Source organism: Silene latifolia, chromosome X, assembly GCF_048544455.1.
Source record: "Silene latifolia isolate original U9 population chromosome X, ASM4854445v1, whole genome shotgun sequence".
In the NCBI taxonomy this organism is placed as follows: Eukaryota; Viridiplantae; Streptophyta; class Magnoliopsida; order Caryophyllales; family Caryophyllaceae; genus Silene; species Silene latifolia.
Window position 1 is genome coordinate 20,358,171 of NC_133537.1, and position 19,397 is coordinate 20,377,567.

The 19,397-nt window shown below is 39.3% G+C and overlaps 2 protein-coding genes across 2 annotated transcripts; both read right to left on the bottom strand.

Annotated features, from left to right (window-relative positions):
• Nucleotides 1-4,831: 4,831 nt before the first annotated feature.
• Nucleotides 4,832-7,871, bottom strand: LOC141617004 (uncharacterized). Its single transcript, XM_074434173.1, has 4 exons — nucleotides 7,293-7,871; nucleotides 6,060-7,184; nucleotides 5,853-5,958; nucleotides 4,832-4,998 (listed from the first exon to the last, which is right to left on the bottom strand). Exons 1-4 carry the CDS (start codon nucleotides 7,869-7,871, stop codon nucleotides 4,832-4,834), a joined length of 1,977 nt encoding a protein of 658 aa, XP_074290274.1.
• Nucleotides 7,872-13,540: 5,669 nt separating this feature from the next.
• On the bottom strand, nucleotides 13,541-17,208 carry LOC141623104 (heptahelical transmembrane protein 4-like). Its single transcript, XM_074439169.1, has 4 exons — nucleotides 16,850-17,208; nucleotides 16,313-16,673; nucleotides 15,053-15,302; nucleotides 13,541-14,442 (listed from the first exon to the last, which is right to left on the bottom strand). The coding sequence occupies exons 2-4, from the start codon at nucleotides 16,660-16,662 to the stop codon at nucleotides 13,789-13,791; spliced, it is 1,254 nt and encodes a 417-aa protein (XP_074295270.1). The 5' UTR covers nucleotides 16,663-16,673; nucleotides 16,850-17,208; the 3' UTR covers nucleotides 13,541-13,788.
• Between the last annotated feature and the right edge of the window lie 2,189 nt (nucleotides 17,209-19,397).

Below are 19,397 nucleotides of genomic sequence, written 5' to 3' on the forward strand. Positions count from 1 at the left end.
CGGAGAAGTCTGTATAGCGGGTTAGTGTAGGGGCTCGGGTCTCCAATCTTCGCACCGAGATTAAGAAAGCATTCCCGAACATGATGTTCGTGTAGGCGCCTGTGTCAATCAGGCCACCTTTTGACTAAGTGGTTGGCTATATCCAGGTGGACTACAAGCGGGTCGCTGTGCGGGGCGACGACTCCCTCGTAGTCCTTCTTTCCAATGGTTATATCGGGGATGGTGGAAGCGGGGATCGCTGTTTTGGGCACAATGTTGATGGCTTGGTACAACTCATTTAGGTGCCGTTTGTGCCCATTAGCTGACCCACCGTTCTCGTTTCCCCCGATGACAACTTGGATTACTCCCATCCGTTGGAAAACGGATTTTCTGTTCGCCCCGTCGGCGCTTGCTCCTGGGCCTCCAGCTACATACTTGCAGAGGCTCCCCTTTCGGATTAGCTCTTCGATGGCGTTCCTTAGATGTCGGCAGTTGTCGGTTTTGTGGCCGGTGTGGCCGTGGTACTCGCAAAACTGGCTTGCGTCACCGTCCCCCCTCGCCTTGGGGGGTATTGCCCACTTCTGTCCATCATTCTTGCTTAGGGTAAAGACCTCGGCCGGAGATGCGACCAGGGGGGTGAGACTACTTGTACCGCTCTCGGTTGTACGGTCCCGAACTCCCCGCGCCCGCCGAGTGTTGTTTCCTATTAAATCTCTCGCCGTGACCTATTCCCGTCACGGCGACCTTCATCTATGTTGTCACGGCGGCTCTTCCTCTCTCGGGTGCCCACTTCACTATGGCCTACCCGAGGTTTTGTGATAGTCTTCCACCTTTACGGCTCGGTCGACCATCTTTAAGCGGAGTTTAAGTTGAGGTCTTCGCACTTGATCGGCTCGTTTTTGAACTCGCCTTTCGGGAGGCCTTTCATCGCCGCGAAGGCCGCGGTTCGATGTTCACTCACGGATCTGCTGAACCTTAGCGTCGAATCTTTTCACGTAGTTTCGGAGGGACTCGTCCCCCCCGTCGGATAGTTAGGAGATCGATGTTTCCACGGCCCTTCTCTTGTTGCAAGCATACTTTGGGCTAGGAAATTGTCTCTCAGTCGGCATAACAAAGATACCGAGCCATTAGGTAGCCCCTTGTACCAACTCGAGTCATCCCATGCAGGGTCGTTGGGAAGACTCGGCACCACACCTCATCAGGCTGCTCCCATACCGACATGTACGACTCGAAAGCCTCGGCATGGTCGGTTGGGTCGCTATCCCCTTTGTATGATAAGGGCGGAAGCTTCAGCTTAGTCGGCACAGGGACTTCGAGGACATAGGCACTGAGGGGCTGTCTGACCACGTGTCGAATGACACGCGGCGATCGGCTCCTCGCAACCTTAGTCTGGCTTCTCTCCCTCTGGCGGGAAGGGCTTGTCGTCCGACTTTGGTGAGTCGGACTTCTTTCATTCCTTCAGGGTTGGCCTCGTTGTTGCCGCGGCGACGCTGTCCTCCCGCGAGTGGGGGAAGGACTCAGGTCTGCCACTGGCACCACGGGCTCTGCCGGCGTTCTAGCATGCCCAGCTCCTTGTATCGCCCCGGACAAGTTGTTCGGGGTCACTTTATGGGCCCTGGTCACCTGTGGATGCGCGCCGTCACCGTCGTCGTGACAAGGGTAATCGGCGTGCTACCCATCAGGTCCAGGAATAGCTTTAATTTGGCCGCATCGACCACATGTCCCATGACGGTGATTTGGTCGGTAGCAGGCGGTGTTTCTGGCTCTTTTGGCATCCCGTACGCCGTGTCAGTGGCTCGGCCGGTGGGGGACTGCCCGATTTCAGAATTGCGGAACGTATCATCCTGGAAGAATGTAGTTCCTTCACTCACAGTTTCTTGTTGCTTTGACATCTTCTTAGCTCGCTGAATGTTTTTTTTTTTTTTTTTTTTTTTTTGTAAGGTAGGTGACTAGCTTTTAGTGTCTATTCCCCACAAACGGCGCCAATTGTTCCGGGTGTAATTCCGGAGCAGGATTATGACCACTTAAGCTTGTGGAATGATGTCGTTGCTTGTCTCTTCCTTTCACTCTCTCCTGTAAAGATGAACAAACTGAGGGATCGGCTTGGTACCGAGCGTACTCACTCCGACGCTCAAGTCAGTAAACTTAGAGAGATAAGTTGTGTGTTGAACTTGGCAAAGTATATTGTAGAGAGATAAGGGAGTTTATACCAGATTTTCAGTTGGTTTCTCAATGAGAGATGATGAGTATTTATAGACTTTCACTTTTTGTCACGTAGTGGCCAAGTGGCCAAGTGGCGTAGCAGGTGGAAAGACTGTCTTACCCTCGGCCGAGGGACCCATGACAGGCCGGCAAGCCTGGTTGACTCCATGCCGAGGGGACTGGATGTGAGTACGCGGATATGTCTCTCGGCCGGCTAGTTGCCGAGCCGAGACCCAAGTGACAGGCCGACAGGCTTTGTCGGTTAGCTGTTTAATATGTTGACTTGCTGTCTTTTTAGCTTTGACCTTGCTCAATATGTTGACTCGGTCAGCGGGTGCAGAATATGCCCCATCAGAACTATTATATAATTACAATAGAAATGTAAAAATAAAATATTCATCAAAAAACATTCATACCGTCCTAAATGCAAACCCGTGCAATTTTATACGGATTTAAAACTAGTTACCTTTATATTTATAGCTTTTAAATGAGCATGAAGATTTCTTATAGGTTATGGAGGACACATTAATGGTACTCTTGAAAGACCTAAGAATTTTTCCCATTTTTACTATGCCCTCCGTAAAATTACAAAATATAAGTACAGTTATTAGGATACTAGTGTAGCTTGCGTGCTACAGCACGGTATTTTTTAGATGTAATTATTAGAGATATTTGCATTTAGAGTATTACTTTCAACTCATTTTGAATTTATTGAGGGCTCATATTGATAATATATCGTATTAGAAAGATCAGCACTGTTGATCCGAATGAATTAATGAATTTTCTATAATATTTCGTATTGGAATGGTTGGTCATACCTATTTCATTTCTATAACTAAGTGATACATACTCGACCTATATTTTTTATACTCGACCTATATATTTTTTTTCTGGTAAAAGGTAAGTATTGTATTGATAAAATTATCGTAACCATATGAGGTAGAGACCTATGTTAATGAATTTTCCCATAATATTAATGAATTTTCCATAATATTTCCTGTAGGAATTATGAAGGTTAATAATTTTAGAAAAGATTGCATAATATATTAGGAATATTGATTGTTTCCTTGTAGAATCAATAAAATATAAGTGTAATATAAATAGTGATTGTTTCCATGTATAGGAGTTACAACTTACAATATACGTTTAACTTGGCAGGTGAAGTCTTCAAATTTTATTTAATAAAATAGACCCAACCTAGAATACGTTTAAATTAAGGGGCTATGTTGTAGTGATGATATTCAATAAGACATGCCCAATAAAGAGTAGTGAATGTTAGGCGGGAAAACTACTTTGAGATTTTATTCTTTAGTAGTAAGGGAGATTAGGAAAAGATAATAATAAGATATTGAAAATATTACAAATTTTCATTTGTGACGGGCAATATCCATCACAAGCATGTGACGGGTAAAATAAAATCCACTTAGGTAGATAAAGACAAGTCATTTGTGATTCACTATGCACTCTTACTTTTGTCTTATCTATCCATGTGGGTAATCTTGACCCGTAACAAGGGAGACTTATTGCGGAAATATACTTAAAGCGGATATTGATTATGGTTCTCATAGATGGGAGGTACTATAAATACCTCACCATATAATATGTTTTTTTTTGTGCAAAAGAGGGGCAATGCCCCGATACAAAACACAAATTAAATCCGAACTAATCGGGGAATATCTACCCCAACGATAAATGTTTAGTTTGCCATCCTGCCAAACGTTTATTGAATTTCTCTTCGAGATGAACGAAAGTAGCCTTTCACCCTTTTTCACGCGACCATTAATGGTCGGCATACCCAAGTATGTACCCAGATCGTTAGTCACTTCAAACCCGAGTATATCTTTGATCTCGTCAATATCTGAAATATCGGTATAATATGTAACACGCAACACAATATTATCAGTAATACAAAATCTTATGAATTATATTATCTCTCTAAAATACATCATCAGTGGATTTTACTATAATAATAGGAGCGAAGAAGAGATATATATATATATATATTTTTATGACCAGTGAGCCGCAACCGTTATCTTTGGTGTACATTGGGTAAACCGTGCTGCTAAAATACAACTGTAGTTGATTTTTTATTAAGGTACAAACTATAGTGGATATTAACATTGAGTGTGAAAATCTTTTTTAATAGCTTAACATCTATATAACTGACGTTTTTCTTATGAAAGAAGTCTGACGTTTTTCTTATGAAAGAAGTGCGATTTATGCGAAGAGATATTAATGTCATTTGAAGTGTTAAGAACTACATCAAATTTTTATTTTAACCCATGATTTATATAAGCATATTCCAAATTAAAATATATTAGCAATAAAATGTCTAATGGTTCTTATGTTTTATTTCTATTTGTTTATAACCACTCAAAATGAAGTATTTTTTGGTTATGAAGTGAATTCTCTACGTTTGTATGGAGCGCGACCCAAATCCAATTTCATAGCGTAACAGTAATTGATAGGATTATTTCACAGGAATAATCCAACCTATGGCTGTTCCACCTATATTAATCCATCCTTTACAATAATCCATAATAATCCCACCTATTACACGACTTACCCTGTTTGCACTTACCTACTTATGTTACCTGATAAAACCGGTAACCTCCTTTTAAGCTTATAACCTCCCTTTCCCCTTTCAAATTCAGTTCATCTTCTTCATCCCCTTTTTTCTCCATTCTCCTATTTCTTCATCCTCTTCTTCATTTGCCTTTTTCTTCAACATTAATTTCATCCCCTTTTTTAATTTCAAAGAAACTTGCTTCAATTGTACAATGAACTCCTCATACATAAGTTCATCTAATTCCCAATCTGTCAAAGGCAAAAATAGGGTTTTATGTAATCATAATGTGGAAGCAGTGGTGAAGATCGTGGGTAAGGGGCGAGTACACTCAGGGAAAAAGTTTTATGGGTGTCCCCTTTGGCCGGTAAGTAATTGAATTTGTTCCTTCTAATTAATTGGTGTAATTGAATGTGTTCCTTGTAATTTATGTTAAGAAATTGTTCTTTTTCGTTGTTTGTTTGTAGGATAATCCTTGCGGGTTTTTTCAATTGGTGGAAGACGCTATGTTGGGAAGTTCAAGCATGTCGACGGGTTATTACAATGAAGACATAGAAAAGAAGAACTTGGTAGAGAAAGTGAAGAAACTGGAGATGAAAAAAGCGAGGTTGAAGAAGGATATCATGGAATTAACAATTGAAATATCAAAACATCGAAAAAGCGAGAAAAGAGCTGTAAATATGTTGTTAGTCTCTTGGATTTTATTTGCATTATGTTGGGTGTGGAAAACCAGTGTTTGAATTAGCTTGTATTGTCATTCAATGTTGTATTTTGAAGAAGGAAAATTAATGAAAATGTTGGCATTGCTTCAAAAGATCTTGTCTTTGCATAAAATGAGTACTACATAACCTTGGCAAAATAAACTTGTCTGATACATGATACAAGAATTCTGAAGTTTACATAAACTGGGTACACAACACTCAGTCTTTGAATGCATCAAACCAAAACATTGCACAAAAAGTTTCGCCACAACCAGGTTCCAAAATACATAGCACAACAGGTTCCAAAATACTACACTTCAGGACACTTCATGGCTGGTTCACTGAAGATTGTGTAGGCTGACTTGTTGAAGCTTGATCACCTGAGCTTAACCAGTTAAATATACCTCTTCCTCTGCCTCTCTGTCCTCTGCCTCTGCCTCTCTGAGTTCTTGGAGGATTGGTGAAAGGATTTCCTTGATCATCAAACAAAACACCCATCCCTTGTGGTACCTGAAATTAGGAGAACAATTAATTAGAAACTTAAACAGCCAGTTAACATGACAATTGAACTGAAATTGAAACATAAACATAAACTGAAGTACATGTCTTACCCTTCCTCTACCTCTACCTGCTCCAGCACTGCCTGTTCCACCCCTACCACCACCTCTTCCTGTTCTTATTGTCCTGCCACTTCTCCCCAATCTTGTTGGTTGTGCAGTAGCTTCATGATGGGTGGTAGAGGCAGTTGCAACATCTTGCCTGACACAAGGATTTGTCCTAGGTCTTCCTCTACCTCTCTTAGGTGGTGGTGACATGACCTTGTCCTTGTCAGGACATTTTCTCTTGTTGTGAGTTGTGGACTTGCAAATTGAACAAGTCATTTGTAAACCATGTTTGGTCAACTTCCCACTTCTTTTGGGATCCTCATGTGGATCCCTCCTTCTCTTTTTCCTTGGCCTACCTGGCCCTACTTTAATTGGTGGAGGGTTCAAGGGTAGATCAATCTTAGTCCAATGTCTTTCACCTGGACATGGACTGATACAACCATTGTATGCAGCAAAATATGCATTTTTTTTGTACATATCATGGACAAAATCCTCTGCTTGTCCATGTATGTAAAAGATGGCAGCCACCCCATGACTACAAGGGATACCTGTCAAGTCCCATTTCTTGCAGGTACAAGTTCTGTCAATAATATCAACACTTACCTCATCAATTCCAAGTTTCACTTGGAATTTTCTGTCAGATGCAGGCAGGACTTCATACATTGCAGATTTCTCTTTTTCTAACTCAAGTCTCTCTTGAACTCTAGGGCACACTGTCCCTGACTTTTTTTGCATTTCTGTTTTCTTCCACACTAGTCTCTCCATCATGGAACACCTTATATCTTCAAGCATGTAGATCAAGTGCTTTGCCCTAGCTTCTATGATGTATGCATTGAAAGTTTCAGCCATATTGTTTACAATGACATCAGTCTTTGTATCTGTACTGATAAATGCTCTGCAGAATAGGTTGGGATTACAGGCCATGAATGCATCAGCAGCTTTGTGATCTACTTCCCTCATTTCATTTAAGGCATCATTGAAATCTGCCTTGTTGTATGCCTTTGCACAAGACCAGAATAATAGCTTCATTTCATCTCCCTTATAAGACTTGTGCCAGTTTGCAAAAATGTGCCTGGCACAATGTCTATGTTCAGCTTTGGGGAGCTCCTTGGCAACCACAGTCAATATGCCCTGCATCATTAAAAACATAAACACACCACCATTATACAAAGTAGAGGCAAACTGTTTTAAGTAAGGATAATTAGAACATTGAAGAACATTTGTAAGATGAAAATATACCTGGTGTTGATCTGAAATGATTGTCCACCCATTTCCATCTTTCTCTCCAAGTGTTTCCTTAAGTTGCTGAAAAAACCACTCATAGGAGTCATTGTTTTCTCCTTCAACTACAGCCCATGCTAGAGGGTACATTTGTTCATTGGCATCTCTACCAATTGCCCCAATCAACTGCCCTCCCAAAAATGTTTTCAAAAAGCAAGCATCTATACATAAGATCTTCCTACATCCTTCAAGCCATCCTTTTTTGAGAGCATCAAAACAGATAAATAATCTCTGAAAAACAGGTATGCTACTCGTCACATTAGGATTTGTTTCCAATTTGAAAACACTTTCTGGATTTCCTTCTGACAGAGCTTGCAAATAACTACCAAGCTTGCTATAATGCTCCTTCATTGAACCATGTAGCATTTTATGAGCATGATACTTGACCTTGTAAGCAAAATTTTTTTTAATTAGAACCTTGTAAGCCCTTCTCACAGTTTCAATGATATCCTTAGCTGGCCAGTGAGGCCTTGCTTTAAAGACTTCTAAGAATTGCTTAGCTACCCATGTGGACTTCAACTGCCTGTTACTTTCCATATTTCTGTGACAGGTGTGATTTGGATCTACAGTCTTCACCAGTATACAAGCTAGTGTGTTATCCCAGCTACCATATAACTTGAATGGGCAGCCTGGTAAACACCTCACCCCAAGTCTTTGGCCTCTTCCTTTGTCACTGACATCAAATGTTAGGTTTCTCCTTGAGCTCGCATATCTAGTAACACGTCTCCGAATCGATCTCTATTTGGAAATTTTATCCCCACACACCACTTCAACTTACTAAAGTATGTTTTCTCATTCACTTCTGGGAGAGTTGACCTTCTCCTCTTACCTGGCACAGGATCTTCTTCACTTTCTACAGGTGTGTGTATTTCATCACCACTATCATCATAGTCACTTACTCTTCCACTAGGTCCACTGTTTTTACCCTGCACCACTTTTTCTTTCACAACTTCTTTTTCTTGACCAGGTAAGAGTGTAGATCCAGCTTCAAGTTCTAATTGTTTTGCTATTTTTAGAGCCTTAACATTCCAAGCCTTCACTTTCTCCCTTGCTTGGTTCAACTCTTCATCTGAGTTATCACTCAACAAAATATCCTCCTTCTCAATAAAGTTCTCAACTGCCTCATATAAATCCTCATGCTCAATTATGGGAACTTCCTCATCAACTAACTCAACCTCACTCAAATCATCCTCTTCATCACTTACACCTTCCTCAAAAATCGGGTTCATAACCAGGATCCTCCCCTCACTCAAGTCATCCCACTCCTCATCAAAGTTATAAGACAAACCGACTTTATCCGCATTTTCTTCATAAGAGTCAAAGAGATCCGATATTCTTATGTCATTGAAATCAAAAGAGTTTTCAGTGAAATCATGAGAAGGTTGAGTGAAATCTAAACCACCTTTGTTTTTGCTTATTGAAGTGTCTTGGGTAGTATTGTGAGTGATTTTTGGAGGTGGTTCATTTCTTCGCCTAAGTCTCGAAGTAAATGTATTCAAAGATGTGAGAGAAGGGGTGGTAGCTTTTTTTAAGGCTATTTCATTATGAGTGGTAGCTTTTTTGGAGGCTATGTCATTAGATTCCCTTAGGGTTTCGGGAAATGGGAGAAGGCTTAGGTGGTCCCCCTTTATGAGAAGCATTTGCATTTTTTTTGTAAGCCACTGTTTTCCTTCTAGGAGTCAATTTTTGGGGAGGGTTGACTATACTTGCAGTGTCCCCCGTGACACTATTAAATTCATTACCTCTTCCACATCACTTTCAACAACTAACCAACACTCAACCATCCTACTAATTGTCGCGGTTTACAAATTATTCCAAAGATCCTTATCATCTTGAGCTTTTTGCAAGCCAACACCCGGGTTCATATAGAAGATACCATCAACATTTCTCTTAAAATTCCCACATTTCTCAGCCTCCTCTAGTATAGTAAACCAACATAATTCATCCGGATCTACACTAATAGTCCTAAAACTCCTACCCTTATAACTCAAACCCTTATCATTCTTAACAAAAGAACTTCCCTACCACAATTTCAAGGTTACAGTTTGCCAATGATTTTCCTAAATTAAAACAGCATTATATACACATTAGGCTTTCTAATTTAATTCAATGTTAAACAAACAAAATGATTTGTCAAAATTAATTTCAATTGAAAATTAACATCAACATTAACAAGATTAAAAATAAATTTGATGAAAAAATTGCCCAATTAACATCAACATTACAGTTAATTTCGCGAGTTAATTTCAAATTAACCTAACACTTATTAAATTTGATGGAAAACTTACTTTGGGAGCCATTGAAGATGATCAATGGCGTATGCCGCAGATGAGGATGATCAATGGCGTCTTTTAGAAGCTTGACAGTGAAGAGATTAATGGCGTCAAAGAAGGGAAGTGAGAGAGACAAGGTGAAGTGTGTTGTGGAAGATTGAATGTAAAATAAAAAAAAAAGACAGGTTTAATTCATTAGTATTAGGGTTTACCTGTTTAACAGGTAGCCCTTCACATTGGTGCAAATTGGGTAAGTCGTGTAATAGGTGGGATTATTATGGATTATTGTAAAGGATGGATTAATATAGGTGGAACAGCCATAGGTTGGATTATTCCTGTGAAATAATCCTAATTGATATTAATGTTTAAGAGCACCCTCGTCGGCGGAGGCATTATTTGAGTAGTGCTATTACATTAGTTTATATATATATTGATTGTTCTTAAAATACTTTACATCTCGAATTCTTAAAGCAAATAGCGATTTAAAAAAATATCAGTGAGCATTGAGCAACATGGCAACAAAGAAGACAAGACAGTATAAAGTTCAAAATGATTTGTATATGGCCCAAATAATCCAACAGACCAACTGTAATGTACGGGATTTCAATAATGTAATAATGCCCTCGTACAGTCGTACGTTGATTTCAATTGGGTTTGCCTAAGTAATGAGGGAAAGCACTCACAATTCACATGGGCTATATGCCCGTGGGCCGGATGGTAGATGCATTATGCATACATCATTACCCATTCTTCTCCGTTCTTCCTATCCCATACCAAAAAGCAGTACTAGTATACTTTCCCTCATTACTTAGGTAGCGTAAAAGATAGTCAAGTGAAATTTTGTTTCAATTGTCTTATCGAGTACATTATAATATCAAATTTTTACAATTTTTAATAATTTTTAACTAAAGATATGAACAAAAAAAACGAGCATCAATACTATATATTAATTCCAGAAACCAAGGGACTTCAATGTAATTAAAAGAAGTTATACAAATTAATTATACTATATAGTTTTAAATCACTAACACCGTGTGATGGACCCGATCAAGGGATCTCAATGCAAATATTATATAGTTTTGGTTAAAATTAAATTATATAGAAGCTTGGTAATTTTCCTAAACATGGTCAATTTCCTTAAAATAAAATAATTGATTAAGATAGTCAATTTCCTTAAAATAAAATAATTAATTAAGATGGTCAATTTTCTTAAAATAAGTACAAAAATATAATATAAGTAGGTTATAAATAATTCAAGTTAGATTCCATAATATATAATATTGCACGATTCTTTCGATTTGATTTAATGCATATATGTAATATATTTATATAAATATATAATCACTCATTTGAATTGTAAAAGTAACAATATTATCAGCGAGATTAGTGAAAGTGGTAGAAATAACGGGAGTAGTGAAATAATCAATATTAATGCGGCAATAGTAAAAGTAACAATTATTACGGTCAGAGTAGTGAAATTATCAATATTAACGCGGCAGTGGTGACAGTAACAATAAGTACGGCGGGAGTAGTGAAAGTAACAATGATTACGGGCAAGTAGTGAAATGTTATTACTATTGTTTCATTAATAAGACTAAAATATTAATAGCGGGAGTAGTGAATTTGTCTCAAAATTTATTTAATCGTAATTTTAGGATATGTCATAGAAAAATATATTGATGATAAATTTATGGGTTATGTAACTTTAAGTAATTTTATTTAATGAAAAAAACATTAATGATAAGTAAAGGTAGCCCGGGCGAAGCCGGGCATCAATACTAGTTGATATATATGTATAAAACAAATGTATAGAATTGACTAAAATAGAAGAATTATAATCTACTACTCCCTCCTATTCAGCCTATAGTTCCCCTTTCTCTAATATATATGAGGAGTATTATAATGAAAGGGGAACATTAGGCTAAATTGGAGGGAGTATTATTTATTGTGTGTGTGTGTGACACTTAAGACCAAGAATTAAAGTGGACCTGTCATTCTTGAAGTAAATCAAAATTATATTTTTACGGCTTATTATTCAAGCAAAGCCCATAATGGGGAACAATTGGTCTCCCTTGTGACGGGTTACCATTTGTGGCGGATATTTTGTGAGATAAAATGGTAACAAAATGGGTTAGTGGAGAAATGGGACCACATGAATAGTGTTGCAGAGAGAGAAAAAGTGGGTACATTGTGAGGTAAAATGGTATCCGTCACAAGTATCCGTCACAAGCTTGTGACGGATATGTCATGTCTTCAATGAGAATTTGTGAATGGGGAATTGGGGATGAATGAGAGAAGCTGACAATAGAAATATACGAATAACACAAATTGTTGTGTGAGACCATTTTATCTATAAGACTAGCCCAATAACTAAAAACCCAAATAAATTAGTTAATAAACTTGTAGAAATTATTTTATTTGAGAATCTAAAATTTTATATTGATAAATTGTATATTTAGAGATGTTAGTTTTCTTCATAAAATATTGGGTCGTTAAAATAAAATTAAAATATAAATAATTTTAATTATTTTGTTTGGGTTTCTCTTCTTTTGGGTCAGTCCTATGCTATAGGACGGTCCTATAGGAGAGTTGTTGTACGAATAAACTATCTCACCTATCCATTTACATACTAATTATTTATAATAAATTTTACGGAAAATTCATGTGGTATCCTTGAACTTTGCCATTTTTCACGTGCTACCCTACGTTTTAAGTTTGTGTACATGATATCCTTAAAATTTGATTTTCAAGCGCAACATGCCCTCTTTACCGTTTTTAAAATTTTCAATTGAGCATAAATTATAGACCAGAAATCGGAATTGACTAATTTTTTTTTTCTTTCAAATTGATTAACTTTTCGAGATCTATAAATTGATAAAAAGAAAATGGTTATTCGGAAATTTAAGATCCAAAATATGTTTGATTTGAGATTTTCGTTAAAAAAAAACCCTATAAAATGTCAGTCGGCAATTTTTTTTTCCTCAAAATTGTAGATTATATGACGAGATAATCATTTAAAGAAAAAAAATTAGCCGAATTCTGGATTCCAATCTAAGAGTTATGTGCAATTGAGTTTTTTTTACAGCGACAAAAAAGATATGTTGTGCATGAAAATCAAACATGGAGGGTATGATGTACACAAACTTAAAAAGTTGGATACCATGTGCAAAACGGCAAAGTTCGAGGGTAACACGTGAATTTTCCGTAAATTTTATAACTATAACTCAACCAAAATATACGAATAAACCTAAAAAAATCCAAATTAATAAATAAACAATTATAATTTAATTTTACTTATTAAATACATTAAGTAAATAAACATTTAAATCATTATTATATTAATTATCCAAATTTTTTTTAAAAAAAAACAATTTTTTTAAAAAAATTATAGGAATTGGGCCATCCTACTGGTCAGGCACGACCCGGCCCACGGGCCAGGCACGGTCCGAACCCGTGGTTGGCCGGGCCACGGGGGTATGGAGGATCGGACTTGGCACGGCACGACACGACACGACTGCCCGAATACCGATGCCTGAGCCATGCTAATTTTTGGGCTAGGCACAATAGACCGGCCCGGGCTAGCCCATTGCATGCTCTAATTTTTCTCTCAATTTTCTTCCATTTCCTCTAATACAACAATATTATTATTTTTCTAAATCTCATCAAATAGTTGACGGTTAGATCGTTCTCCAACAGTTTTGTACAGCATCAAGACACTTTGTTATAAGCTAAAACATCAACTCAATTTATGAAATACTCCCTCCGACTTAACATATTTGTAAAGAAAGTGTGTTGATATTGTACCAAACTGTTTGACAACTTTGACACATATTATGGGCTACCTCAGTGAAAAGAATAGTATCACCAAGCAACCCTGAGATTGATTTAGAGCAACTGAATAACAATGTATCACCAAGCGTATATTCACACATATAATCATCAAAAACCATTGATATAACATCTCAATGACTCATATTCCAACAGCCATAGTTAAGCTGATGCTTTTGCAGTTATACATACAGTAAAAAAAAATCTCCATTTCAAGAAGAATGATCTACACTACACCATCCTCCACTTTCCCCTCTCTACATACAATTTATCATATCTATAATAATGAAAATGATATACAATTCAATAATGTGAATTAACAACAACAACAATATATGACTTTACCGACCGAGTCAGCAACCTTCCAAGTCTCTCCATTTGAGGTATACTAACCCTGCCCTGTAATGAGTGTAAGCCCCGGCAACAACCAGGACATGGAACAGTTGATGACTGTGACCGGCAATGTCGAATTTCCCGGGCATCCACCGCTCTGGGACCCGCGTGGCATATACCAAGGCACCAAGCCCGTATAACACCCCCATTAGAACCTCATACCCGGTTGTGTGAAGCGCTTCAGGTTGGTCCCAGAATAGGATTTGCTTATGCAAAATTGGGAGTACACCCGACATGCTCATCCCAGAAAATAGAACAGCTCGTAAGGTTCGAAACTCTGGCTTTTGAAACGCCGGGAAGAGAGAGCCAATAACAGTTGCAAGGCCTAAAACAGTGATGAAGCCCATGTAGATGTTTCGGAACAAGGGATAGCACATGAATGAGTAGTAGACTAGAGGGTAGAATGAGGTTGAGATGAGTGCTGCTATTCCTGCATAATCTAGCCTTAGCATGACGTAGGCTAAGCGTTCTGAGTGGCAGTACAACAGGTGGCATGTGCTACTCGCTAACAAGCAAAACATGGCACCCCCCAAGAATGCGAAGAATGGCCACCTAGTTATTGGTCTCCGAGCTAGGGGTGCTATTGTGTTTGCCAAATCATCACTTATAATACGCTACAATGCAAAAAATCACGATAATTAGCAACACTACTGCTACATGTAGAGTATTACAGTTCAACAGAACGACGCAAAATTGAACCCGACTTGAAAGACCTCACCCTCATACCGTCCCCAAATAAAATAACCCAAATACGATGCAAAATGCAAATCCACCCAAATTTTGCCAGCCCTAAACTCAACCTTGCGGGACAATAAGTCAATAACAGACCCTTGAAACATGCCCAGTTCCAAATAGTTTGGTGTGGCTTGTTCAACTGGGGGGTAAGAGGCGGTTAGATGAGTCATGAGTACAACATTACTCTTGTTGACAAAATAAGAAACATGTTTCGTAGTTATCCAAAATGAAATTTGCATCAAATGACTGTCTTTACAATATAAAGAAGCGTAATAAGTTTAATGCCCATTTTGGTTCAATCCGGCTTGATTTAGAACTAAAGAATAATGAGTCGCTTCAATCCGGAACAATTTAGAACCAAAGAATAATGTGTCTTTGGTCCATTAGGAATGACAACATCTTAGTATACTTTTCCAATATTCCGTTGCTCAAATACCACCAACTCATTAACGCATAACGGACTAGCGAGATAGGAAATTAGGAAGTTACCAAAATGCAGGAGTCAGTGTGGTTTTCAGTAGAAAAGCGCTCGGGCAAACAGTCGGAAAGGATCTTATGTAGGTCAGAGATGGTTGGCAATGTAGGAAGGCAGGTCATCAGATCCGTTTGCAACTGATGCAAATCTCCTCCTTGGAAAACATCAGGAAGATGTTGGAAACAGTGGCTATCAACAACCACTGGGATTCTATTAGCAGTATATATTGTCAACGATAGGAAAAAGAAGAATCCGATCAGATGCCTGCATTATCATCATACTCAGTTGAGAACAAAGATCAATCAACTCAGCAAAAGGCTAATTCCACAGTAAAAAAACTAAATTAACTACGGACTGACGCCGTCATATATTAAAACCATCCTGTTAATTTTCATTAATTAACTAACAACAAGTACAATTCTAAAGGCAAAATGTAACTGAACTTGCAGATTCTGACAGTAGCCTAGCAGCACAGCAACTTGCAAGTACTTGTTTGCTGTAAAATCATAGAGCTCGTGTTTTATTCCTTGCAATTATGCAATTAGCATAGATTGGACCACTTTGTCATATTTGACACCTAATAATCTAATATGGTTTTGTAACCATGTTATCACTTAATGACAGACTGTGTTGCACAATCATACTATTCATACTCATGAGAGAATCTAAATCATCACCACCCGCAGTGTCATGATCGAGTAAAAGGGGTCGGATATAAGCAACTTTACCCATGTAAAAATATGTGCCGGCCAACCATAATTAACAGTTATAGGAATGCAAATCATTTAGGCTGTCACTTTTGTCTTATTCCATTTCATTCCAAAGTCAAAGAAAACAAAATCTTTGGCTATGTATGAAGATTGACGGAAATTCGATTCTAGAAACCCATCAATTTAGCATCAAAAAGACTTTTTAAGTGTTTGTAATTGATCCAACAACCACCATCAATCCATCAAGAACAAGTTATTAAATCCGGGCCGTGACACAACTTCTTGAAACAGAAATTCAGGATCTAAGCATTATCTTAGGTGCAAAATTGACAGTTGAAAATTGTGATCTATACAAGATCAACTCCTAAACAAAGCAATTCTAAAATCCAATATCAAAACTAAACTTAAATTCGCACAATAACCAATAAAAAAACAGTTAGTCTCTCTTAAAACGAATGTATCCCTTTTACGGCGAAAATAGGTTACTTCCGTCTTAAACAAGAATTTGCGATAAAAATACAAAGATCAAATAAGCAAATAAATAAAAAGAAGCAAAGATCTTACGTCCAAACATTAATGGTCTCATTATGAATAGTAAAGATGCTGAAAAAAGCTTGCTTTAATGGCCAATCAGCTCTGTAATGTCCCTTAATGTACTCATTATCTCTTAAATAACCAGGAACTGAATGATACTCCACTAGCTGATACTTCACCTTGTTCCATAATCTCTTCCCTTTTCCACCATTGTTGTTGTTATAACAATTTGATGATCTTTCAACTTTCTTATTCTCATTTTTCGCTTTCGCCGATTTCACCACCTTCCATAGTCTCTTCCCTTTTCCTCCCTTGTTGTAAAAATTTGATCTTGGAACTTCTTCAACAACAGCATTGCCATTTTGTTCTTTAAATCCCATCTTTTGAATTCCTGTAACAATGTATGTTTTCAATGTAATGATTGAATCAGATAAAGAATAAAAAGTCAATCAAGAAAAAAAAACATGATATTTTCATAAAACAGAAATTCTTGGTTAAGACCGTCATAACTTAAGACGACACTCAAAACGGATTTAAACAAGACTTAAGAATGAATAAATGACATACCGAAAGAAATGCCCAGCTGAGATGAATCCCAGAAGGGAATTTCTTAGAAATGTCAAGAATAAAGAATGTGGGACACCTCTTAATTGTGTTTAGAACAAAGGATTTAAGGTAAAGAGAGTGGATTAGGAAGAGTTAGGTAATGTAAGAAAAATGGTAGGGAAACAAGTGCAAATGAGAAATGGGAGATTTATAAAGAGAGGGAGATATTCTTGGAATCAAAAAATTAGTTGCTAGTAATTTGTAAGTAGATGCCAAGATGCCCAGGTAATTGTATGTATCCCTTTTGGCCCATAAACTTGTATAGTTGGGAGTCCCAATTCACATAATCATAATCTCATATCCGTGTTTCATCTTGTGTCTTACTAGTTCTCCGTAGGACATATATATAAGCTTTAAATATTAAAAATAATTGTGTAAATATAATATAAGAGATTATGTGTCCGAAGATAAAGGTAGTGGGACACAAGATGGTTAACGGAAATGAGACAGAGGATCCAGATTCGTACAATTGTACACGAAGGTTATGTGAATTGGATATGTATCGGGTTAGTTCAAATCAAGTTTATTTGGCGTCTGTTGCTTTTAGATCGAGTTGGACTATTAAGGGTGTGATTATCAAATAGTTTAGGGTAACAATTGGTTGTTAGTGATGGGCATATATTCGCACTGGCCACGATCAGTCAACATATTGAGCAAGGTCAAAGATATCCACGTTAAGTCAACGTACTTAGAGACAAATTTAACAAGACATAGCCTGGTCGGCTGTCACTGGGTCTCGGTCCGCAACTAACCGACCGAGAGGCACATCCGCGTACTCATATCCAAGACCCCTCGGCATGGAGTCAACCAGTCCGCCGACTGCCATGGGTCCTCGGCCGAGGGTAAGACGATCTTTCCACTGCTAGCCACTTGGCCACTGGCCACTATGTGACAAAAGGTGAAAGTCTATAAATACTCCTCAATCCTCATTGAGAAAACGATCCACAATTCATCCATAAACTCACTATTAATCTGGTATAAACTCCCTTATCTCTCTACAATATACTTTGCCAAGTAACACACAACTTAATCTCTTTAAGTTTACCGACTTGAGCGTCGGGTGAGTACGCTCGCACAAGCCGAGCCCTCGGTTTGTTCATCTTTACAGGAGAGAGCGAAAGGAAGAGTCAAGCAAAGACGTCATTCTACAAGCTTACGTGGACACAAATCCTGCTCCGGAATTACACCCGGAACAATTGGCGCCGTCTGTGGGGAACCATACTAAAAGTTGGTCACCTACCTTACAAAAAAAAAAAACCAAAAAAACCATTCAAAGAGCTAAGAAGATGTCAAAACGGCCCAGAACTTGTGAGTGTAGAAACCGAATTCTACCAGACGACACATTCCTAATTCTCGAGATCGGTAGTCCCCCACCGGCCGAGTCACCGAGCGGTGAAGTACGGGATGCCAAGAGAGCCGAAACACCGCCGCCCACAAAGCCAGGTCACCGCATGGGACATGTGGTCGATGCGATGCCAAACCGAAGCTATTCTGGACCTGATGGGCGGTACGCCGGTCACCCCTGTCACGACGACGGTGACGGCAGCGCCTCCACTGGTGACCAGGGCCACTGGCAACAACGAGGCCACCCCCGAAGAAATGAAAAAATAAGTCCGACTCTCCAAAGTCGGACAACAAGAAGCCTTTCCCGCCACGGGGAGAGAAGTAGGACTAGGATTGCGAGGAGCCGATCGCCGCGTGTCATTCGGCACGTGGTCGACGGCCCCTCAATGCCTTTGTCCTCGAAGTCCCGTGCCGACCAAACCGAAGTCGCCGCCCTATCATACAAAGGGGATAGCGACCCAACCGACCACGCCGAGGCTTTCGAGTCGTACATGTCGGTATGGGAGCAGCCTGATGAGGTGTGGTGCCGAGTCTTCCCAACGACCCTCCATGACATGTCTCAGAGTTGGTACAAGGGGCTACCTAATGACTCGGTGTACTGTTATCCCGACCTAAGGGACAATTTCATAGCCCAATACGCTTGCAACAAGCGAAGGGCCGTGGAGACATCGATCTCCGACTATCCGACAGGGGGGGAGGACGAGTCCCTCCGGAGCTACGTCAAGAGATTCGACGCTAAGGTTCAACAGATTCGTGAGCCGAACACCGAATTGGCGGCCTTCGCAGACCGATGAAAGGCTGCCGAAAGGCGAGTTCAAAAATGAGCTCATCAAGTGCGAGGACCTCAACCTAGACTCCGCCGGAAAGATGGCCGACCGAGCCGTAAAGGTGGAGGACAATCACAAGACCGGGTAGGCCACGGTGAAGTTGGGCACCCGTAAAGGAGAGGGGCCGGACAACGTAGACGAAGGACGCCGTGACATGAATAGGTCACGGCCGAGAGATTTAATAGGAAATGAGAACTCGGCGGGCGCGGGGAGTTCGGGACCATACACCCGAAGCGGCACAAAGCGGTCTCACCCCCTGGTTAAATCACCGGCCGAAGTCTTTGCCCTAAGCAAGAACGAAGGGCAGAAATGGGCAAGGCCCCCCAAGGCGAGGGGGG